At 34.1% G+C, this 26,123-nt stretch overlaps 1 protein-coding gene across 1 annotated transcript in view; it reads right to left on the reverse strand.

Annotated features, from left to right (window-relative positions):
* The window catches only part of LOC123314330, a 41,148-nt gene that overhangs the window by 5,106 nt on the left and 9,919 nt on the right, over positions 1–26,123 (reverse strand). Inside the window, exon 2 of the mRNA XM_044899526.1 lies at positions 31–225. Within this exon, the coding sequence (XP_044755461.1) occupies positions 31–225 (195 nt within the window). The remainder of the gene's footprint in view (positions 1–30; positions 226–26,123) is intronic.

The raw sequence follows: 26,123 nt of genomic DNA on the forward strand, positions 1-26,123 counted from the left end.
CATAAAGGAAAAAAGTACAGGTTAACTCACCAGTACAAATTAGTTCGGGGCAACAAGTTCTGTAACGATGCAGGAGAATACAACCAACTGGAGGAGGATTTGGTAGATGCGGACAAACCCTAAGGTAACACAGCAAAACGCCTCTGGTACACGTACAATTCAAGCAATGTTCGAATGTTTCGACTTCCACGCCCTCTTCGTATATTTGGTCATCGTAAAAACAATCTGTAATAATAAATTGATTATTGTTACCTTGAATTAAAGATGCAGACACAGTTAAATATAAATAGCCCATTATCAATGAAGTTCAGTTATTTATGTATTTATTTATTTATTCACGGGATAAACCCAATTACAAAATAAGAACAGAAATATAAGTCAACAAAAATATCGTACATTCCTAATTCAAATCAAACAATAATTAACATTTCCCACTATGGTGGAGTATGATAAGTTTACAAAGTCGATGCCAAGCCAAGTTACAAAAATTCTTAGGTGTCTCTTATGAGTTTAGTGCAATTGTTCTGTATAAGTAGATAATATTTCTGCTTCCGAAAAATCACCGTCGACGATGTAGGCTTGGCTAGCTTATTTAGAAATCTTTGTCGGCTTAGAATAGTATATCAGGTTTAAAATTTACCTGAGAAAATGAGCACTGCGAATTTTAAACAAAAGTTGGAGTTTTTGTGAATTCCAGGCATTTTTGAAAGTCGCAGATCCATACAAATTCGATTTGAGGAGTCACAAGATTCATGAGAGCAGAGATTAACTTATTTTAACATGCTAAGTTATGTGTTTTTGGATAAAAAAAAGTCAGAACATTGAAAGACTTTGTTGTTCTTGACAGAAGGCCTTGACTTGTTGTAATATAACCAATGCAGAGATTGACAGGAGAAGACAGAACATTGTCGCCCTTCCCTGCATTTAAATCCTGAAATATGTTTATTCATGTATACACGGTGTCTTCAACATATTCTCAGACCACCCAAATAACTTGTTATTCATTCAGTTTCTTTTTCGACAGACATCTCAATTTCGATGCATCAAACCAGTTTGCAACATATGTCGCGGAATTAGATAAGCATTCTTAATTGCCACTTTGGCCACCTGGATATCGGCACTCCTTCGTCTAAGGATTCCCTATTAACTCTGCATATTTTTTGTAGTTTGTCGACTTTTGTTCAGCTTTAGCTGAATGGGTGGATATTCATCAGAAATTTTTTATGAATAGCTCTAGAGTAGTTAACTTTTGAAAGAATATTAATGAGTTCAGCCGAAAATCAGGAAGATTTTGTGATCATTACTTATCTCGTTACGATGTTAGTCTCCTTATTTGTTTCCATTCAACTTTTTTGTTTGAAAGAAAAATAAACCTATACTTCTCAGCATTGCATTTTCAAACTGCCTGAATTATATCATTGAGTCAAGTAATTTGGTACGTATGTGTAACTTTTGTTATAGGTATCCTTTATAAAGTCAAAAAAAATCATCCCCACAATACAGGGGGAGCTTTTGATGAAGATATAACCCATTTGTAATGCAGCTAAATGGAAAGGGATAGATCCCAACACTGTTGAGTGGATATCAGCTTTGGTGACAGGACGAACCGTCACAGCCAACCTTGGGAAACTGAAGTGACCGTGCTGAGGGTAAGTATCACCCTTGCTTTGGAGTCTGGTCTTCTGGAGAGGCTCAAAGCTGGTAATTTTAACGTCCAGGCATACGCCGACGACATATTTGTGACAGTTAGAGGCAAGCATGAGGGCTCACCAAGCAGTCCAGTGCAACTTGCCCCCAGTATTATCGAAAAGAGGTGCGAAGAGAAGGGGCCAACTGTCAATCCATCGAAGACAACACTGATTCCGTACACTAGAAGAAGTAATCTTGACCTCAGAGCTCCGGCCATAATGGCAAGACTCTGAACTTCTCCAATGAATGCAAATATCTAGGTGTTATCCTGGACATCAAACTCAACTGGGGAAAATACAATTCTGTTTCCAGAGCCAAGGCGGCCCTGTGGGCTTGCAAAATACTTTTTGGAGAGACATGGAGCATGAACCCGATAATGGTACTGTAGCACACGCAACCTGTTGCACAAACTGCAAAGGCTGGCCTGTGTTAGTGTTACGGGAGGTTTGCCAACAGCTCCTACAGCCACGCTTGAGGCAATATTTGAAATGCCTCCCCTATTCCACGTATGAATAAATGCAGCTTGCCAGAAGCAATATGAATATCCCTCAACGGGAATCTCCTAACTGGAAACTGGGTTGGACATATGAGAATATTGAACCAACTGGACTCAAACCCTGGGAAGTGAGCCCTCTGGAGAAACAGTCAAATAAATTCGTGATGATTTCACCGACCTATACTAAAAAGCTGCTGAAGCTGTCATGAGCTGAGCTTCGGGTGATGGTGGGACTGTTGATGGGGCGCAGCAGATGAGATTTGTAAGCTTTGTGAATCAGGAGCAGAAATAGCTGAACACATGAGTAGCGAGAGTCCAGAACTGCCAGGCCCGAAAACCCTCTATATGGGGTAACGGCTAGGGCTCCTAACGATATTGTCGGTTTTATCAGCTTCATTGATGACCTTCTTGGGCTTCTATGAATGAGTAGGGTAAAGAACAAAAGATTTAGAAGGTCGCAGTTACCGGAAGGCTAACTGAGCCACAACGACCCCGATTCAAATAACCATGAGCATGAGCCTGAAAACCGGGAAAGGCCTCCTCCCATAGAGCTTATATAAATCCTTTTGATATCTGAGATATATGGGATAAGTGAATGTTCCTCTGGAGAGGAGTGTGAAAACCGAAAGTCTAAAGTAATTATTTTACCTACATTCCATATACTCTCCCTATCGCCTATATAAAATAAAACTTTATTTGCTGTGAATGAATGGAAGTATACACATTATAGTTCTTTAAACCTCATATTGCTTTGGAAATTCTTCAGAACGAATCGAACAGAATCGTTTTTAGTGTTTGGCCGACCTGAACAATGAATGACAAAATGTTTCCGCAAGATATGCCTCTGAACAAAATTGAAAACCATACAAAAATATGAAAACGACAAACCTTCGATAAGGTGAAAAAGGTACATAATTTTAAGCATAACAACCAATACTTAACTGGAAATTATTAATTTCATGGAAGTTTCTGACCACCCTTTTCTTCCTAAAAAATTATTTTATTGTTTTCATGGCGTTATTCCAGTTCCTTCCAACTTTCGTTAATTTAAAGCTTTTAGAATAAGATTTTGCTTCATGAATGAAGTTGAGTGGATGGAATCGATAATGTTCAGGGGAACTGCTATCTATCAAATTTACATTCAAACCATATGCATTTCTTTGGCGGATGAATTATCAACTGAGACTTATAAATAAATCATCATTCTAATACCATGAGACATCTAAATGATTTACTCAGACAATTCAGAGTTTGGAAAAAGATGATCACAATTTATGACTAGATGCCTGGGAATCAAAATACGCCAAGAGTAGTAAGTGACGATGGAAATTAATTATGTCTTAGAGGCAAACCATAAAGACACCAATACCGTTAGCATTCACCTTCTTACAGTCTATCTCTCTCTTTCTTTGATCAATAGCTATTTCATGCCTTCAAAATAATAAACATAAATTACATAACAGTCGAGACGATTCGCCAATAAAAGTACAAGGTCCATCTGAAAACTTCACGATCGAAGTAAAACAAGGAGTTCAATTATATTGAACAATTCACCTAATATGTAGTTTGAAATTGAAATCTTGACAAGAGAAAACCAAGGAATAATCCTACGTACCTTTAATAATAAATAAATATCTGAAAAATCCATTTATCTATTCTCATATCTATTCATACTATACGAGGATATATTGAAAAATTCTTAGGCTACTATAGAACCAAACAAAATTTCAATGTCAAAATATTTTATTTCTCAACATATTTCTCAATTGGATATATTTATTACAGCGAACTTGCACGTCTCTAGACCTTTAAAAAAAATGTTTCTTCTTGCTCTGCAAGCCAGACCTCCACAGCTTTTTTTACCTCCTCGTTAAGAGGAGAAGAAAGACAGAAGAACATTTACGACCTTTTAAACTTTTTTCAGTTGAGGAAAGAGATGATAGTCGGATGGAGCCAAATCTGGTGAATAAGGGGGGTGTTCTAGTAATTCAAACCTTAAATCACGAATTTTTTTGCATGGCAACATGAGATTTGTGTGCAGGGGCGTCGTCCTGCAAAAACAAAACACCTTTGGATAGCTTTCCGCGTCTTTTCTCTTTCATTTTTTCCCGTAGAGTGGTTAGTAATGTCGAATAGTAATTTCCAGTTATTGTTCTACCCTTATTCAAAAAATAAATCATGATGACTCCATGGCAATCCAAAAAACTAAAGCAAGAACTTTTCCAGCAGATTTCTGGAGACGAAACGTCTTAGTTCTTGGAGAACCAGAGGGTCGTCATTCCATCGATTGTTGCTTCGTTTCTGGATCGTAGAAATGTACCCAAGTCTCATCCATAGTAACAATTCGGTTTAAGATGTCTACATTGTTTTCAAATCGAGCACAGATCGAACGCGATGCTTCTACCCTTGCACGCTTTTGGTCAACATTCAAACATTTGGAGATCCATTTTGCAGCAATTTTTTTTATGTCCAAATTGCATAAACTATATGATGAACGCTTTCGTATGAAACATTCAGTACTTCAGATATCCGTTTCTGCCCAATTCGAAGGTCTGATAAAATCATGTCATGAAGTGCATCGATATTTTCGGGGACTGACACAGAAACTGGCCTTCCCGATCGGTCATCATCTTCAATGGAAAATTTTCCTCTTTTGAAGCTTGCAGTCCAATTTTTCACGGTCGCATACGAAGGACATTGATCACCAAGGGTATTAAGCATATCTTCGTAAATCTGCTTACCTCTTAACTCTTTTAAATACAGGTACTTGATGATGGCTCGATACTCCCATTTTTCGATTTTCACAATTTCACAATTTCAATTTATTGTGTAACTCTGGTTTACTTTTTTGACCTCAAACTTCATACTGACACTTCTAATGAGTTATTGCTCGTTTCTATGGTAATGTAATATTTTTTATGCAGGAACTGGTCTAGGCTAACTAGATATTAATACATCCTAGTATGTAGGTATAGTTCAAGTTGACTTGTACTACTATAGCTTGTAAGCTAGTCCTGTCATAAAAGAATTGAAACTCACTCACTTACCAATCCATAAGACCACTAGAACTCTAATTCGGAAATGAATACTTCTTTCAAAGCGAGAGGTGACCCGTTAAGCAAATTTTGACCACGCATGCACTCACGGACAACGGACATTAAAACTTTTAATGTACGTTCACAATTCTTATAAACTAGCAAGCAAAGATTATAGAGTTCTCACTCTATAATCTTTGCTAGCATAGTAAGACCGGGAATATCCCGAGTTTTCGGAAGGCCAAAGGAGGCTGAGCTCCGCTAGCTTGTTCCCGCTTCTTTTCTCCAGCGGTCGCAAGCTCGACAAGCTCGTATATGTTAACTTGTAATATATCCAAAAAGATCATACAACGATGAAACACGTTCACGTTCTGGTTCTGATCTAATAATTAAAAAATCCGAGTTTTAAATAAAACAACATATTTAGGTCTAATTACCATTTCAAATGAAGGTTTGACGTAAATACGTTAATGATAATTGAGATATAATAAATTCATTATCTCCCACGAGGAATTTTATCTCGTTGGTTTATTATGAATCTGACATTAATATTACATAGTAATGTACTGTGGGAAGAGATCAAGATTAATATCAAATATTGTATTGAAAATGAACTACAAACAATTTTACATGAATTATTCACAGATTTCCCATGCACTTGACCTGATTCCTGAGAAATTCACTATATTTTTAATTTTGTTTAAGTACCTGCATACATAATATTCATTTGAGTCGGTTGTCGAAACATGTCTACCAAAATTCTGAATGAAGTATGAAGCTGTAAATTTTTCGGGGAAGAGTAGCAATCATGAATAAAGAAATGCTTTTTTTCTATAGCCGATCAATTCCAAAACGATATACTATGTACCATGTATTCCAATTTCTTTAACGAACTTGTTAGATATATGATTATATGTTAATCTGAGTTGTTTTTAACAGTCTTTCGTTATTGTCAGTCTAATTTCCCTTAAAAAAACAAACCCCTATATGATTATATCTCAAATTTATATTGAAGGTGAGTATAAAAAGAAAAGCACGATAAGAACGCCAAAGATAAAGTAAAGCCGTTCTTATACCTAAGGGGCAAAACAAATATTCGAAGAACATCCTGCACAACAAGACTGGTCATTGGTTTTCAGTGATTCTAGGGAAAAGGAAATCATGACCTCAATAATAAATGGCAAGAATTCATTAACACCTTCGAAATATGATTCGAAGAATGCTTTCCAATGAGAAAACATATTCAAAAGAAACAGAAACCACTTCCACCTAACGAAGAAATATCAGAAATTTTTGGACAGTAATCGACATACATCCAACAAAAGAAAAGCCAAATGTGACCAACTTCTCAGGACAAACAAAGCCAAAGTCTAATAACGGATAAAAAATTTAGACAACAAGACAAAAAAAACTATGTGGCGAAAATAAAGGAAACACAATAATGAAGAAGAATGTGGAATAGATGGAGAACCTCAACAAGTATCAGAGGAAAAATTCAACAATAACCTGATAAAACTGCTACCGAAGGTATCGAAAACACCGGACTTTCTAACAAAAGAAGGACTAGATGGTTTGTCAAAAGCTTCAACAACAAGAAGATGAATAAGCCAGGGAAGTAGATACATTGAAACCACTATTATTCATATTTCTCAATGACCTCAAAGAAATTATAGAAGAAGAAGAGGAACATCTTATATAATTTATAAGATGTGGATGACACCACACGACCTGATCCAGGGAGGAACGGAACTTTTGGATAGAACACAAGAATGGATTAATAAAAACGAACCAATGCTGGATGTAGAGAAGACAAACATGATATTTAGCACCAACAAATGCAGAAAGAAAAAACCGAAAACATTCCAGCTAGGAACGAAGAGAAATTTCAGTAGAAAATAATAAATACCCTTACTTTCAACTCGCTCCGTATTACACCAAAATTTACCTCTTTAGTCGCAGTTCCTTCAGAAAAGATCTGAAGAAATCATGTCCATTTATTGCATACAATGCAATGAATGACAATTTGCAAAAACAACAGAAGCCATTAGATTTTATCTGGTTAATCTCATACGTAATATCTATATTGTGCCCATGTCCAATGAATGAGATTAAAACATTCCACAATCTTCAATTTGTATGTCGGAATTGTTTCGTTAACGATTTCGCCATGCTTCTTTAATGTTTCCCTCTCTCAGAAAGTGAGTTGACCATAACTTCTAATTCAATCATGTCGACTTATTTTAGAGTTGGTGTATAAGTAAGAATTCTTCATGAAAATTAGGCATAAAACTTGTAATTCCTATTCGGATATACCTACTTCTAGAGAAAGATGGAAAACCATGTGTGGAATTTTTTATGGAATGATGATTTCAAAAGAAACAATAACATTTACTACTGTACTTGAAGATAGTAATTAGAAAAGGTTTGATATATTATGTTCGATATATTCTGTTTCAGTCTGATGTAAATAAAGAATTGTAACTTTAAAATTTAAAGGAAATAACATGTGTAAAGTTAAGCAAACCGTTGAACATGTCTTGTGCGAATGTCCAACATACCCGAAGGAAAGAAGAAGAAATCTTATAAGAGGGACGCTGAAAGACATTTTGGTGGAAAAGTGTGACGTTAAAAACATCATGAACTCTCTCGACAGTGTTCAACTGACGCAAAATATAATAATTAGAAATGTTTATATCCAACATGTATTGTACTACTCCATCGCCATAACCCTTGTGGTTTAAGCGAATTTTTTAAATAAAAAAAATAATAATAAAAGGGTTCCATTCAAGCTTTTCTATCATGATTAATAAGGCCAGAAACATGAATGTTTCAATTTTATCTACTGTTCACACATGTTCACAATTTTATCAACTCTTGATTACTCCAAACTAAAATTGCTGATTCTGCCTACTGGGTTTTGTGGGTATGAGAGCCATACCATTATACTTATTGAATTGAATTCGCATATACGAATGTTGAAATGAAGCACATAAAATTTCGCTGCGATTGAAACAATAAAAAAGTGCCTGGAAATCAACTCAAAAAACTTCCTTTCCAGAGGTGAGATGGAATCACGTTTCGTATTGTTAGGTTAGGTTGCCGTACTAGACAAGGAGTTGGCGAAAATTCTACACTTTTGCCAAACTGATTTGAAGGTGAAGACTCTGAATTCCAGAAACCAGTCAGAACAACTAAGATAGGTATAATGCTCATAATCTTATACAAAAAGATGTGAAAATTGAATCAGGTAAGTACCTGAAGCTTTTTGTAATCAAGGAGTCCATAGTAAACAATAATTTGAAATGTTTTCATCATTTCACTACAAGCTTTCTATCAATTATTTTTCAATCAGAAATCTACACTGATAAATTCAAATTATTCAATATTTTTTTCAGAATATCCTCCAATTCTTCTCATCACTAGTCGAGTTAAGTGTTCACGCCAGCAGATATCATCTTCGAAGCTATCCATTTCTACCAACACACCTGGACGATACCCTGCGACAGGTATTGCCTGCGGAGATGCTGCTACGATACAGAGCAATTTATTGCATGATGCTAGACCAGCTTATCTGGCGGGTGAGGTACTGAATGATACTTTAACGCATTTCCTATGACCAGTACCTCTTAGCAGACCGAGGGTCGTTCATTCAAATTGTTTTATGGGAATGTCACCGGAGCTACACCGTGGTGTGCCATAACATTATACAACAGGTTATACATACGTTCATTTGAATGCTGCGCAATGTCATTGATACAATGTAAGGATCCTTCGCGTGTGAGAATTCATTCTTGGTTGTTCCATTCATTAGCTTCTCTTATTGTTGGAGGAGTTTCTACGGAGGTCACAAATGTTCGCTTTATAAAGCGAAAGACTTCGATTAGTACATATACAGGCTGATTCACGGGATAGGACGTTAAATATTTCTGGTGAACAGGCTGTCTAGTAAAGGAAACATTTTGATGGTGAGCATACTAGGACAACATTTTTTCACTTTCACAAGTAAAAGAAACTGCAACTCTGTTGGATCAGAATACTTATACTTAATACAGATAATTCTTTGGATAGTTTATTAACTTAGCTCTTGGTCAGTTAACCGCCATCCACTTAAAGATGCTATTGTGAAAGCAAAATACTTGTCGTGGTTAAACAAGTCATGGTAGTGGAAATCACATAATTCTTTCTTTAGTTCTTCGATTTGTCCATGATGCACATTAAGATCTCGAGATAGCAGAAACACCCTCCTCCCAGTAAATGAACTCTATATTGAAAATGAAACCAAACTCTTAGTTATGTGCATCGGAAATAAGGAAGAAGATAAACTTCACATTTTATTGAAGGTCGTTTCCGTTTAACAATGTTCCCATTCTTTAGCTTCGCTATTTCGCACCATGAGTAAAAGATAACTTCACAAACTTGAAGTAAGTATAAGAAACTCAAAGAGTCACTTCCTCTCAACATCATGCAAATATAGATAGTATTGCGATGAGCTTCACAAGCAAAAACAGCTTTGAATTGTCATCATTTCCAAGAGTAATCATCAGATTAACTTTGGTAATGTGAAACTTAATTTTTGAGGTAATTGGTTGAAGCGCAATATTATTAGATACGTGATACTGTTGATATCGGAGTTGACACTCAAAATTTGAGTTTCATATACAGGGTGTTTTACGAGTGGTTGGCCATAGACTAGTGGGAATGCAGCTCATCTAGGCTTTTCGGGTTTGTACTTTAAGCCATTAGTTTCGGTGATTTATGGTTTTTGGCCTTAATTTTCGATATCCATAACGTAAGAATGAGAATGAAATTTTGTGGGCTCGATGACTTCAAATAACCCTTCAAGATGGTAGATGCAAATTCGAGATAATCAGGACAGTCCTCAGAATTTTAAGATTTTTCTTTCAAATATAAAAATCTATATTTTCTGGATCAGTTGAATAACTTTTGTTTTCAGAATTGAAAAAAGTGCTTTTTGGTCAATCAAATTCAATTTTCACTTCGCATTTCATAGTTGTTACAAAAGAGAAATGAACGAACGAAATCCTATTGCATGTTCATTTTTGAGAATACCGTGCTGTTTTCAATAACTTGGTCATAATTTCCATTGCCACCTGCCTATATTTTGGATAGCGAAAGCTTTTCCTTCAATTTTTTGTTTGGGCATGTTGCCTTAAAAATATATATGAAAAATGAATTGTTCGACTATGAATTCTTTCGGAATTATCAAATAATTAGATAGAATGACGGGTAAGTAGGTACGATCTAGTTCGTATTGCTCAGAAAATATGAATTTTTGTACATCAAATATTCTTTATGTGAATTGATTTCGAAGAGAGATATCACCCGTGATTCTGCTTACTATTTGATCATTTTGAAAGAATTCATAGTTGAATAATACATTTTTCAAATTCAAAACTTTTAGTCAGCGTACCTGAATACTTGTGGTATGTGTTGATATTGATTGAAATCTATTCTGGGAGGATTCTGCATTTCCTTAATCTTTTTAGATTGATTAATTAGTGAAAGAATTTACGCAGGTGCAAATCGTTTATTTCATTTTTTAATTGATTTTGCTTCAGAGATTGGGAGTGAAAAATATTGACATATAATGTCGAACAAAAGATACAATTCAGAAGATTTTCGAAAATTGATTTTGGTCTGATGAAGGAGTCTGATATAGACTCCGAAACGTTACAATATAAAATTATAATTTCAGTTTTTTATTTTCACTTCATTGTCAGGCAACAATCGTTTATTTCATTTTTTAATTAATTTTGTTTCAGAGATTGGGAGTGAAAACCCTAAAAAGATTAAAGTATGTGTTGATTATTAAGAATGACAAATTTAATAATTGTGAGTAGGTATACTACCGAATAAATATTATTATTATTATAAATAAAATTGAAAAGAGGGCTTTTATTATTCAAACTCTCGGCAGGTGGCTTTGAAAATTATAACTAAATGATTTAAAAAAAAAAATTCTTTAATATATTGCAGAAATAAATCTCAATATTTTGATTTCTCTCCTGATTATCTGCCAGTGCCACCTCGAAGGGGTATCGGAAGTAAACGAGCTCACAAATTTTCATAAAAATCGCAATATATACTTGTTTTCAAGTTATGGATATCGAACATTTAAGCCTGAATCCGTAAATCACCCTGTATCTCCGAATCTGATGGCAACTTTTCTGAAAGGCCTAGATGACCCTTATTCGCCATTTTCAAAATTAGAGAAAGCGAAATAAATCTGTTTTCAACCGGCGTATTATGTGGGTGACATTTTTATGCGATTTCATTGAAATTCCGTCTGATGTCCGACACAAAGATGGAATCGTTGTCCTGTAATGGCGAAAACCGTGAACTTTAGTGATAAAATCCAAAACTTTTTACTATTATTCATATACACACTGTATATTTGACATATACTTCAAAAGTGATTGATATTCTGCACAAAATTAGAGACACTAATCAGTAATCACTCCTAAGTTTCATCGACCTCAGGGTACATAATAAGAGTAAAAAAATCTATTCAATAATTTCTCATCTCTATACAAAAAAGGTTCATGAAATAACCTATCAATTAACGAATAATTGTTGGTACATGACAACTTCATTAAAAATACATAAAAAATTGACAATTGACCTGTCCTAGCATTCTTCTACAAAATAGTAAATAACGAGTTTTGCACGTTACTTTCTATTCTCCCTATCCTAGTTATAGATATAGACTAAAAAATGAGATAGATGGTTTTCTGAAGTAACAAGTACAATATAGATTTCTCGTTCAATTTATATATTCCATACGGTAAGGAGGTATAATTATATGGTATTATGAGTCATAAAAAAACATCCATAATACAAAGTGCAAGACGATTGACAATTCATTTCGACAATACATAGTTGTCAAACTCAAAATTATGAAGTATAAAGTTGAACAGTAATGAAACGTTCCTGAATAAACTTTAATTAAAATATTCATATTTTTCAACGTTTTTGCGGAATTGCTTCTCAAAAAGCATTGAGTATCAATTGAATACTCAAAGCCAATAGAAAAGTTATCATATGAGTATTTAAAAATAATATGGAACAAATTCTAACTTCAAAAAAAGTTAAATTTCGGTTCAAATGTTAATTTGTTTTGAAACTTCATCTATGAGCAGATTTTGTGAAAAGTTAAAAATTAAATGAAATGGATGATACTTTTTCATATCATCAATTAGATTCAAGTTCATGCCCCTTTGTTTGGAAGAACCGTTGAACATCAAATGCATAAGGAAACAACAAACTGTATTGTTTCTAACGTCACGGTCTTTAAGTCTTGCGTTTTCATGCAAGACGATCGTGAATTACACCTTATACAATCATAACAATCCCACAAAAGAATAAACGTGTGAGACTTCATCCAAGACAACGGTATAATTTCATTCACCCTACCGATCATTCTAGAAGAACAGGCCCGAAAACATATTTCTATAAGTCTATAAATTGAAAGATTATTGGGTAACCCGGAGAAAGTGAATTTTTATATCATTATATATGGACTTTAGACATCCGTATTGAAGTCCAATAAGTCCCTTATTTATGAGCTGCTTATATCCCACAATGAATCTGAATCCAGAGTCATGTTGTCAATGACAATGATATGCACATCGTGCATCTTCAATCTACACTCTACAGGGTCTTTATGAATGTTTGTAACATGCAGTCGGTGTCAATTTCGAAACTCTCTGATAACTACTTCAAAATTCTTTTGTAAAAAGCAGCACAGAGTAATTCAAGGCCGACTGCGATGCTATAATCATTTATAAAGACCCTGTTCTATCCTAGTGTAATATCTATGCATCGGTACGAGTAAAATTCGCAGAATGGGTAAAATAACTATTTCTTTGATTTGACTTTGATACCGGCAGCTGGTTTGTTCCTCTTGATCACTGTATTTCGAAATCTTGTCAATGTGCCTATCTATTATAATTATTATTGCTTTCAAACTCTTTACTGCCATAAACAGAAATTATATCTAATATAGATGTTATAAACGCGAGAGTTTGTTTGGATGTGTGGATTTTTGTTAGTCTTTCGAAAACTGCTGGATGAATTATCTAGTTCATAGACTCTGTGAATTATCAATCTTTTCTAACTAATATTTCGTGATGTGTTAGGGTTTTGTGTGGAACATATAGTGTTCAAAGGAAAAAAGCAAGTCATTCATGGTCTACCGAAGAAAGCAACTCCAAAGTTATTTGTAGAGTTTTATCTCAGGTGGCTGGAGTCTCCGTTAGCACATGTCACAGGATTTTGACACCACTATCTTGGTTAACAAACATCGATGATCACATACGTTTTTCTACAAACGTCAAAAAATGACAAGGTTCGCGCATTGACAACAATAAGCGAAGTGACCTTTTTTTTCATTTTCCTTCGTTACCATGACACCGTGCGCGAAGTAGTGTGCGAAATACTTACTTCGCACACTGCATGTAAACTATATGGGATTTTTATATCTTAACCTGTATATTCCTCAATCAAGCAAATATCCAAGAAATCATTCATTTATTAATGAATAACAATAATTAAGGCTTTCAAATTGTGAGAAAATTTAACACTACCTAATTTTATTTATTATTCACAATGTTAACATTAATGGTGCAGCCAGTGCACGAACCAATAATTAGGTATTCCTAAACCAGATAACTCAGATTCAGCTCGTGATATCGTAGATTTAGGAGTTGGATAAGACTATCCATTTTTGATTTGCAAGCAACTGCCGTAGAGGTGACAGCACTTGATCCTGAAATTTCAATACTCTTTTTCATATTAAGCTAAGCATGTTACTTATTTTAGAATATTTTTGACGTTTGTAGAAAAAATTTTGTTTGCATCTCATGCGCGAAATACTTTGATGATCGAGAACTGATTTTTTTTTAACGAGGCGCAGCCGAGTAGCATTTCGCGCACTAGATACAAAAATAACTAATTCAATTGAGTTGTATTCAGAGACCAGTTGTAACTACGAAATACAAGTTTTGCGCAAAATTTCGTGGGGATAGCATCACTAGAAAATAATAAAATCTCACATTCATCTCAGAAACTACACACTCACTTTTCACTTGAAGTGTTCTATTTAAGTGAAATGTCTGTAATGCATATTTGATGAGTGTAGGGATTCATAAAAAATATCAAAAAAATGATTCGATTCTGAGATATTTTTTTTACATTAATCTTGAAATAACACACGATGAATAAAAAAATGATTCCTCTTATATAATTTCATTAAAGCTGTTTTGGAATTTCTTTTGGGCAACAAGACAAGTTTCGTATTTAACATCTGTTGTGACTATTGTGCTATATGGGTATGGCTTTTCACGTCATGGTTAAGAAGATCTTGATCCATTCTTCTCGTTATTATTGATGATTTCGGTAGAACCCACTTCAAAATGAAATAAAACTAATCGAATATGTAATTTTTCAGTATTCATTCTGCAGGGTGTTTCCTAATTGAATGTCAATATTTATGGGGGTGATTTTTGGGCCCAGTTTAAGGAAGAAACTTATGACATATGAACATATATCCTAAACGTCTAACCTTTTGAGATACAGGCTGGTATTATTTAGACAGTCAGTGGCACGCCACTGACTGGTAAGAAATGATTGGGAATTTCAAAAATAATTTTTATTTCAGGAGAAATCTGTGGCATACAACAATGTCTGCCAAAATAGGTAGGTCAAATTACGTACGAACGCCACTGGTGGAAATCAAGAAAAAAGTGATACATTAAAAAATGCCTCTTGATTCATAGTATACATGTATGACAAATATCATTTAACGCTCTAATGCCCAAGTTTTTTTTCCTTTTTTGAAATAATTTCCGTCTAGTTTCAAATTAGCTTATGTAATCTACATCTTTTTTTCGCAAATAGTTAACTGATTTACATAAGCACCTGTATACTCACAAAATAAACCTATACTGAAGGCGGATATGGCAGAATAATTTTTTATCCACTTATATGCAACCAGTCTCAAGGCGGACTTGGGTATTAGAGGGTTAAATATTTGAAGTGATATTGTAGATATTGATGATAAATTATTTATTTTTGAAAACTTTACTACCCTGTATCTCAAAAGGTAAGACGTTTAGGACATATGTTCATATAAAGTTTTTTTCCTAAAATGGGCCCAAAAATCATCCCCATAAGTATTGACATTCAATTAGGAAACACCTTGTATAATACTGCTTTTGTTAACATAATCCTTAAACAAAATTCATTTTGCACTAAGAAAGAGGTTTTTGTTTTGATAATAGCTATCATACGGCTTAATGGGAAGTACACGTTCTAAGTTCTTTATCATATACTGTGAATTTTTGGGGTGAAAACGAAATAAATCTGAACACACTTTCTGTATTCTCCAAGAGGAGAATTTGATGAAAAAAAGCAATCCTAGGAATTTACAACAATAACAACTCTCATAAGATAACACAGCATTTTCAATTAGTTCCATGAAATATGTATTGATGGATTCTGCAGATTATAGCTCAATGAATGTTGATAAAAGAGTCTGATATAGCCCCTAACGCATTATTTTCATTCATGTTATTTCAATGATTCTTGTTAGACAACATTATTAAAAAAAAACTGCTCCTGACAAGAACTTATAACTTATATCATTCCATAACAAACAGAAACAGAGTAAACTTGGAGAAGAACTGCTTTTTCACACAAGAAAAGAGTTATTCGTTAAAATGCTCATGGAGAAATCACATGTTCAAATGGAGAAAAAATTCACCTAGATCCAAAGTGAGGAATTCTAATAAATATGGTTCTCCGCAAATATGTGAAATTCGCAAAAGATTTAAAATTTGCATATACAAATATCGTGTCCGAAAAATTATTTTCAGTATAAATAGTTTTTATAATGTTATAATCACATAGTGACTCAAGAAAGGAATCAAGCTGTGAGAGTATACGCAAAAGCACATTATCATCTCTGATGAATTAACTTGGATCAGGTTACATGTTATGCAAATGTGGAATCTTCAATCCGAGCTTACTTTGTATCTATCTGAATGAGATGCTTTTGCCACTCAACAATGTGCAAATGAATTCATGTGTTATTTTCCGAAGAAACGTGTTACACCTGGCAAAGGCAATAAAGTATTTAATCTGGAATTTGTAAACTCTGTGAATGTACTCGTAGACCATGGGAATTGATTCAAGCGTTGGCTGTTGACACTTTCACTTCAATATGATTATTACGGGAGAAGTTTTCAGAGAAACTTTGCATAACTCCGCTCATCCTATAAAAACGTTATATTGGCTATATTCTCTTGTTCATCCGTGGTGTCTTCACAAATATTTTTAGCCCTCAATAGTAACCATTCAGCATGAAAAATTCAAGATAACACGAAATATTCGCGGAAGATATGATGTCTCTTGACGTGTGGCAATTTCTCATTTTCTTTTTTGTTCCACATACTTATAATACGAAATATTTGATATTCTCAATCGTTCAAATCTTCTTTCATTGTCAAATGATTTCCATACAATTTAGAGCTTCTTTGATTTAATTTCAGTTGTAACTAATGGTCGTGGTAAAATAAGTCATGTAATTCAATTTTTAGTTTAATTATTTAATTATTCATCAAGTATCGGTCCCATCCAGTGGCGTAGGGAGCTTGACTCGCGCCCGGGGCACAAAACCTTTTTAATTATTCAATTTATATATTTATAGAAAATCATTAAAAGAAACGCATTTTTGAAACAATGAAAAAGTTAATATTCATTATTTTCATGGAGAAACAAATTTAATTTCAATATGAATATTGTACAGATACTTTCTAGAAAACGACTTAACATTGTATTTGTTGGTGTTTGAGAAGTATCTGTATAGAAAAATAGACGATTCCTTAGTTTCAATTTTCCGGAATTTTTTTGACTGTACATATAAGCATATCAGAGTGTTATTATTATTATCGTTCTAAATATTATCGTTTTAAAATAACAAGCTTGAGCTACGTAGCGTCAATGAAATAATAGAAATATGTAAAAATACTGTTCTGAAAAAAGAAATATTTGTACACTACAAATATTTATCATATCAATTATTACATAGTAGTAAGGCCATAGAACTACCTTGAAGGTAGATTCACCTTTACAGGCTGATTCGCCTTTCGTCCGATTCAGTAATGATTCTTATATTCTAATATTGATTATTATCTTATTAGTTGGGAAGCCGACGATGCTAAGTCGGGATTTACTCGAGCGTCGTGAAGACATAGTGGATTTTGAAGAATTGATGGTAGAAAGAAAAAAGGTTCTATGAGGCATGCACTTTTAGCGGTGGGAAAAGCGTCTGCAGGTTTTCAAATATGTAAAAGAAAATTGTCAGGTGTACGTATAATCGGGCGTATCTCTGATAATAAATTAATGTTAATTTGACAGTTTTCGTGGTGGGGCTAGCCGTACGGAAGAATTGAAAATGGTAAAAAAAAACAAAATTTTGAGCGTGTCAAATTTTTGGGAAATATGTTTATTAGACCCAAAGCAAGCTACTTTTTAAGAGGCTGACAATTTCAAAGGTCACAGTGGTCCTTTGAAAATGCAAAAAAAATTGTAACTTGTATATACGTACTCGAGCGTGCCAGATTTTCATACAGATGATTAATCTCGGTGTTGCAGACATGTTGATCCATTAATCTGATAATAATTGGGAATTCCAGACAAGCCATACGCGCGCCCTGGTGTTAATTTTTGTAAATGAAAAATTAATTCAAGGGGGGTTTTCTTAATCTGACAGTTTGAAGATGATAACAAGGCATTTTTTCGAATATCTCCCTTCCTGTATCTCTGGTCGTTTCTGTATTCATTATGAAAGTTGTAGATAATAAAATGCTATGCAACTTTTTTCTGAATCAATTTTAACTTAACTGTTTTCGAGTTAGAGGGCGATAAGGGCGAGGAGCTTAGCCACACATAAGAAAGGCCTGAGTCATTTTAGAAACCCAGTCTAATGTACATTTATCGCCATATATCTCAAAAATGTTCAGATGTAGAAAAAATTGCTTCAGACAAAATTTTTAGAAAATGTTATGCGCCAAATTTTTTATAATGAATGCGAAAACATTCGGAGAGGAAATAATTCAAAAAAACTGATTTCTGTGATCTTTACGGCCAATTTTTATTGCTTCGGCATGCTGAAACTGTCAGATGATATTTTTCCGTTATTGTTGAACTTTGTTTGTTTTTGTGACTTTTTTAAAAAATTTGTTATTTTTTTGAATTGTCAGATTAATAGAATATATACAATTATTTAACCACACTTACATTAATCTGACACGCTCAAGTATGTACAGGGTGGGCAAAATTCGTTGTCTACTGAAGGGATCTCGAGAACTATAGCAGCTAGAAGAAAACGGACGACACATTCTCGAGCTCTTTTTTCTTGACTAATCCAAAACTGAAAACAAATCCAGCCTAACGTTCATAGATTTTGAGTTATGAACGAAAATTGATAAATTGTCATTTTCAATGAAGCTGAATAACTCTTTTATTTGAACTCGTATTCGAAATCCGTTGTTACATTCTACAGGCACTTTTTTATGAGGAATTCAAATATGATATTGTCAAATTTTTTGATCCAGTCATTTTCGAGATACGACAGGGATTTCTGAATTTTCAAATGTAAACTATAGTTGAAAGTCCTTTCATTCTGCTGCAATTTTTTGCTGATTACAAAAATGTATCATATGTTTCTATTCACATGAATATAACATAAGAAAAAAAATTCAATACTTTTTCCTGCTTTTCGATTCACTGTTGAATTTTTAGTAGGCTGGCGTAACCATAGCGACCGTTGAAAATGCATTATGGTTTGTGAACTCCACATAATCCTATGTGAACTCAACCTTGTGTGATAGGAATCACAGACTGTCGAATAATTATTTCTTTTACATATCGATATCGAGATCGGTATCCTTTTAAAGAGAGTAAAAGACATTCATCTGATTATTAAAGAAGAAAATTTATTCAATTATCGTTTTCCAATTCATGAAAGAAACTTAAAGAGTCAGTAATATAAATAAAATACGAAAGCTATCTATAATTATGATTTTTACAAAAGTAAGATGATGAAAAATAGGTACGTCTGTCCACGGTAGTATTCGAATTGAGAACCATCGTAAGATAAGCATGCCAAACATCGCGAGAACAAACGATGGCAAATTGATCATCGAAATATTTATTCAGCAATCCGTGATTTCAATCATAGAGGCTCAGGTTCACAAAATATAATGCATATTTAACGGTTGCTATGGTTACGCCAGCCTACTAAAAATTCAACAGTGAATCGAAAAGCAGGAAAAAGTCTGTTATATCAATGTGAATAGCAACATATGATACCTTTTTGAAATCAGCAAAAAAATTGCAGCAGAATGAAAGAACTTTCAACTATAGTTCACATTTGAAAATTCAGAAATCCCTGTCGTATCTCGAAAATGACTGGATCAAAAAATTTGACAATATCATATTCGAATTCCTCATAAAAAAGTGCCTGTAGAATGTAACAACGGATTTCGAATACGAGTTCAAATAAACGATTTATTCAGCTTCATTGAAAATGACAATTTATCAATTTTCGTTCATAACTCAAAATCTATGAACGTTAGGCTGGATCTGTTTTCAGTTTTGGATTAGTCAAGAAAAAAGAGCTCGAGAATGAGTCGTCCGTTTTCTTCTAGCTGCTATTGTTCTCGAGATCTCTTCAGTAGACAACGAATTTTGCCCACCCTGTACAATTATCGTTTTTATATTACTATTCTGACAGGCTGTCCTAGACAATTTCCCCTATATTCAGGTCTACTTTTTGGTAGAGGTACTCTCGAGGGTCCAACGTATATTCCCTTACATTGATCTGACACGCTCGAATAAATCCCGAATTTCCCTCTTGGGTTCCTCAACTATATCAAACGAATCAAGAAAGGAGACAATTTATGTAACCTCAAAGATTAGTTGCCATAAGAGTGCTGACAGATACAGGTCGAGTTAGCCCTGCCAGTTTTTATTGTGAATATATTTATTATAGTTTGATCAAGACAATCATTGTTCCTGTTTTCTTCATTATTTACGAATTAACACCTATTTCATAACACTGATTTGAAATATATTTTCCAAAATTCAATTTTAAAATTATCCAGCAATTTTTTTGTTTTGCGAACCATTTGGCGCCCCTTTGTGAGTAGCGCCCGGGGCATGATGGCCCCTCTTGCCCCCCCTCACTACGCCACTGGTCCTATCAGTTTAATACGAGATTGTACTCGTTATTTTGAAATAATACCGACTCATTGAATGCATCTGAATGCAAACTGTATATCAGTGAAATGGTCTTGGTTTTTGCCATGACGAAGATCATCGAAAGCTTACTGAAAACGTGGGAATACGATTTCTTTGAATGGATATCTATGGCTAACTGAAACAACCCCTCGTTACTATATAGCATCAACATTCAAACTGCAAAACGAAGAAGTGCAGATAAAAGCTTATGTAGACGGGTTGCTCGTTAAAAATGAATCCCATTGGCTACGCCGGTTTTATAAACCACCTACTTCTCAATAATGCTCTGCGGCAATGGAAAAAATTGAATACACGAAACGCATCGTGAACTAAAGGACACCGGATAACAAGCTGCATTCGAAATGAAGTACTTCGAATAGACGTAAGCAACTACCGCATGAAAATACCAGATTGTGTTGATGCTCCAATTATCCTAACAAGTCAGTTGGTGTTGGAAACATGGTTCTTGATTTTTTTTTTCCGAGAATGAATATGAATATATGGGCACAAAGGAGAATGCTACAATTTCACGAAGGTATTCGATTTGTTGAGCAAAAAAAATTAGGTCTCTTTTTTAACCGATCGTTGAAATCTCTATGACTTTCTCAACAAAAACAAAATCCCTCAATATGTCACGATACCCTACTTTTCACGTGATTGCCTACCTACAATTTCTACACTTATTGCCTAATCCCTGTCAGGAAGGGCTAGCAAAATTATTTCTATTTCGATACTGAGACGGTTACATTATAAGACACTGAGATAATAGCTCGATAATTTACTTCTTGAATTTAACCAAATGATGTATCCAGCATACTGATATACAGAGCGAGTGCAAAGTAATCCAGAAAATTCAGATCTTCGGTAGCGATTCACTATTTCATAAAAAATGCTTGAACATCTCAACTCATTTTAACTTTTAACTAGCTGTTGAAAACTTTTCTTCATTCAACACAGACAGACAGATAAAATTTCAAAAAGAGTAGATAACGTGTACAGGGTATCCCAAATTGCTTGATTTTGGCTGTTTCTAGTACTTCTACACTAGATGGGTAACAACGTTAAACTCCTGGGCTCGATTTTCGTGAAAAGTCCATAACTGAATACCGTTTCACGATATCTTCATTTGTCTTGAAGATATGACCAAATTTTGATATTTTGTCGATTTCGAAAACGTGCCGTAACTTCTTCATTTTCGAAAATATCTGAAAGCGGTAAAAACTTTCTACAGGCACTTTAACATTGGAAATACGATACCATATTCAAGTTTTTTTATTTCCTGTACTAAGGGTGGAAAAAATTTTTTTTTTAAATACGAATGCATACTTTTTTTGGCCTCATGTCATCCAAAAAAAAAATAGCTTTTCAAAAATATATACATATATGTCGATATATATTACATTCTTACTCTAGGGAAAATCACCATTTTAGTGAAATTTTTATATTTGATAGAATTCTATGAAACTATTGACTTCAAAAATGTCCACTCCCTATAAATCTCCATCTCTATGATACGAATTGAAACTTTTCATTTATGTAATTTCATTTGTTAGCTGAAAGCTGAAACACTTACAACTTCAATAGAATCATGTAATTCATGTTACACTCAATTGGAATGAATTTCGAACATGATTTCTATGATAAATTTCAATACCTATAACTTATAAGAAGTTCTCAAATTGAGTTTCATTATTCTGTAAATAAATTCTACTTCTTTGTCTAATAGAATTCACTGAATTCAACAGCATAACTGGGGAAATGTCTCTGATAGCATTCCTGCCTCTCTACTCTAAATCAGCCCTAATTATAACTGGATTCTTGAAAATTTCATTTTTAACATATCCCCACACGAAGAAATCTATAAGATTGAGGTCTGGTGATCTTGCTGGCCAGGCAATAGGACCATGCGTTCCCATCCACTGATTCTCGAATAAACTATTCAATTTGATTTTAGATCGTTGCGAATTATGGGCAGGTGCGCCCTCCTGTTTATAAGAATGCAACCTCGATTCACTGAGATTAATATTATATTATCAATATACTCCTCAACAAAATTATCTGAAATATTAAAATAAGCCAGCGTATCCAAATTTTTTTTCATATATTTTAGGTCCCAGTCCACAATTGCAAGCAATACATTGAATCCAAACCGTCCTTGCCTGTTTATTTGTCTACAAATATTTTCATTTGGGTTTGACCAATAGTGTTCATTATGTCTATCACTATTGATCCTCATGTCATCTATCCAGTTTTATAGAATTCTATCAAAAATGCAAATTTTACTGAAATGGTGATATTGCCTCGAGTAAGAAAGTAATATATCGACATATATAAATATTTTTGAAAAGCTAATTTTTTTTGGATGATATGAGACCAAAAAAAGAATGCATTCATATTTAAAATACCGAAAAGTTGTTTCTTTTCCACCCTTAGTACAAGAGATAAAAAAAAGTTAAATATGGTATCGTATTTCCAATAAAAAGTTTTCACCAATTTCAGATATTTTTGAAAATAAAGAAGTTACGGCACATTTTCGAAATCGACAAAATATAAAGATTTGGTCATATCTTCAAGACAAATGGAGATATCGTGAAACGGTTTTCAGTTATGGACTTTTCACGAATATCGAGCCCAGGACTCCTTTCGAAGTTTTTACCTATCTACCCCAGAAGTACCAGAAACAGCCAAAATCAAGCAATTTGGGATATCCTGTACAAATGACACAAAAGTTTCAAAAAAATCAATTATTCCTACTATAGATTACCCAACATTTCATATATAATCAAAGAGTTTGCCATGCACCCCGGACGAGGGGTGTTGCGTTCTTTAAAATGGCAACCTCAACGTCATTAATCTGAGGAAGATTTGGTTGTCATTGATGTGATTTTTTTACCAACCCTTTTTTATTATGGATATAAAATTTTCAACTCAATGAATTCGAATTTTCACTGCATTTCTGTCGGTACATTTCTTTCTAAGCACACGGCGGTATCAAGTATAGAATGTTACCCAGGAGTTTAATATTCACGAAGTATAAAATTTACACAATATTATAACGTGCGTTCAAAAAAATTCGTCGTCAAGTGGGCTATGGAATTTTCTAGGTTGATGAACGTAATTCATTCCTTATCACTCCACTGCCAAATGTAAACATCAGTGATGACATTAACCTATATATCGTAATTTTGTTTGAAAAGGAAATTTCTCAGAAAAAGTTACTTGCACATCCAATAATGATTTCTTCCAACCTGCGAAAAGCATTTTTTTCATCGAATTAGATTACAAGAATCAAAACAATCTGAGGCGATTGGAAAAATTTTCATGAGTCACAGACATGAGTCTTGACTCTTCAACGAATAGAGGTGTGCTTATTATGGTTTTTGTACTGTAAAAAAGTAACATCGCGAAACAGTTCTTCGAAAAGATTGGTAGGTAATCTACAGCAACCTTTTGGGATATTCCATTCTGAAGTCGCTGAAACATTTCTCAACAGAATAATTCTACTCGCCTTCTATTTTCTCCCCATTTCTGAAGTAGTATTCAATAATGAATGATTTTTGTACGTCGGTAAAAACCATCTTCATTATTTGCTGATAATTCTAATTTAACAACAATCCAAAACGCTCAACTTGACAGTAACCTGTAAAATAATGCAGCACAAGCTATGAATTACGTTTAGACACGAAATATCGACGTTCAAAATTCCATAGCCTACTTGACGACGAATTTTTTTGAACGCACGTTATCTAGGCGCTAGAAAGTACATTACGTCAATAAGCTCTCCGTGCTGCAATTGAAATTTTTGTACTACAATAGATGAATTAGTCTAGTCAAATTGACAATCGAAATTACAAAACGTTGAACCTAAGCAACGAGAGAAGATCATGGCGACTTTTTATTGGTTGTTCAAAAACAAAACCATGATCACCTTTTGTTTTTTAAGGGACTATCGTTTTTACGTTAAAAACTCAGGAAACAATAAAGTTTTGGAATGAAATTGTCTTTCCGCCGACCTATTAACAATAGCACTGTTTAACGAACACGAAATTAGCTGTTAATGAATCCTTTTATTGGTTAATTTCCTATTACCTAATGTATTATTGTCATGGGTAATCGAACATAGAAGTATTCAGCAGCTTCCCAAATAATTATTTTATTTGTATGTCGCATTGATTTTCGCAGTACCTAGCGGGTGAATTGAGAAGAGATGAATTATGGAGGTTGCAGAAAAATTATGATGGTTAGACAGTAATCAATATATGTACGTACTACAACTCCAGCTTCCACCAGCTCCACACATTCTTTAACGGATATTATAGGGAACGATATCAATGTGATTTACTCAAAATGTCACTATTCGAATATGCCCTCTATGAACCTCTCGAATTGTTCGATCGGCCGCATAAAAAATATCAACATTCCGATATGAACATAGAAAATTTATAAGGTGTCAAATTTGACTAGGTATCGATAGAAAGTTTTTGCAATCAAAAATTCACATTCAATTCAAAATGTGGTCGACGGAAAAATCTTGTAATCAACTCGGTTATTAATTGAGCGATTAATGATCTCGATCATTAACGTGCGAGCGAAGCGCTTTCAACCTAACCTAGTTGATTAAATAACTATTTCAACGCATAATTTTTAATGATGATATTCGAAGCCTGTGACAAGTTATGGTAGAAAATCAAAGAAGAGTTGTCGATTTCACCCCTCTCTAGCTATGGTGGTCGAGTGAGAAAATTAGTTTCAGATGCATCTCTTTTCGAAAAATATCTCTGGGTAATTTCATTTGAAAAAAATCCATTACCAAGCCCTCATCTTTGAAGCAATTTAATTCTTCAACGAGACATACCTACTTTACTTCCATGGAAACTTTTCGTCTCAGTTTCTCAACCTACATTCAAGTTTATTTCCATTGACCTTGGGACTCCCATTAACCTCGGGACACCCTGTATAAGAAAGATCTTGATATCCATCGAAGAATTATACCTAGTAGATATACTTTCAAATTCGTAATCGACTGTACGGGATGCAGTACTTATGTTTTTTCAAGCTATTGACCAACTTACTCAACATAATAGCTAGTGCAACATTTCCCATATCGGCTGTTGAGAATGCACGAATACGAATCAGATAGCATATAGCAATACCGATATCTAACCTGTGCAACGTTATGGACCCATTTCGATAGTTTTAATCAGCCAAAATGGCTATTTATCCTTATGACCTGTAATTTTCCACTTAATCATAGCTCCGTGTAATTTCCTCATATTATAATAACGTTGGTACCATCGGCACTTCCTAATATATAATAGTGGATGCCTACTCACTACAACGACGTATACCGTTCTGTTTTATTAGTATTAGTGGCCGAACGTGCATCTAGTTTGTAGGAAAAAAGATCACCTCAGAATAACACCAGAATGGGTATACTTATCTATGCATGAGTGGATTTGGGATGGCTCATATCTACGGAAGTACCCTAAGTATTTCTCGTCTTGTAGACGTATAGTCGACACATGAGGCCCTTGAAATTTTTCGGATTAAGCGCGTTTTCGACATATAATCTACTCAAA

The sequence above is a fragment of the Coccinella septempunctata genome, chromosome 5, assembly GCF_907165205.1.
Source record: "Coccinella septempunctata chromosome 5, icCocSept1.1, whole genome shotgun sequence".
Taxonomy (NCBI): domain Eukaryota; kingdom Metazoa; phylum Arthropoda; class Insecta; order Coleoptera; family Coccinellidae; genus Coccinella; species Coccinella septempunctata.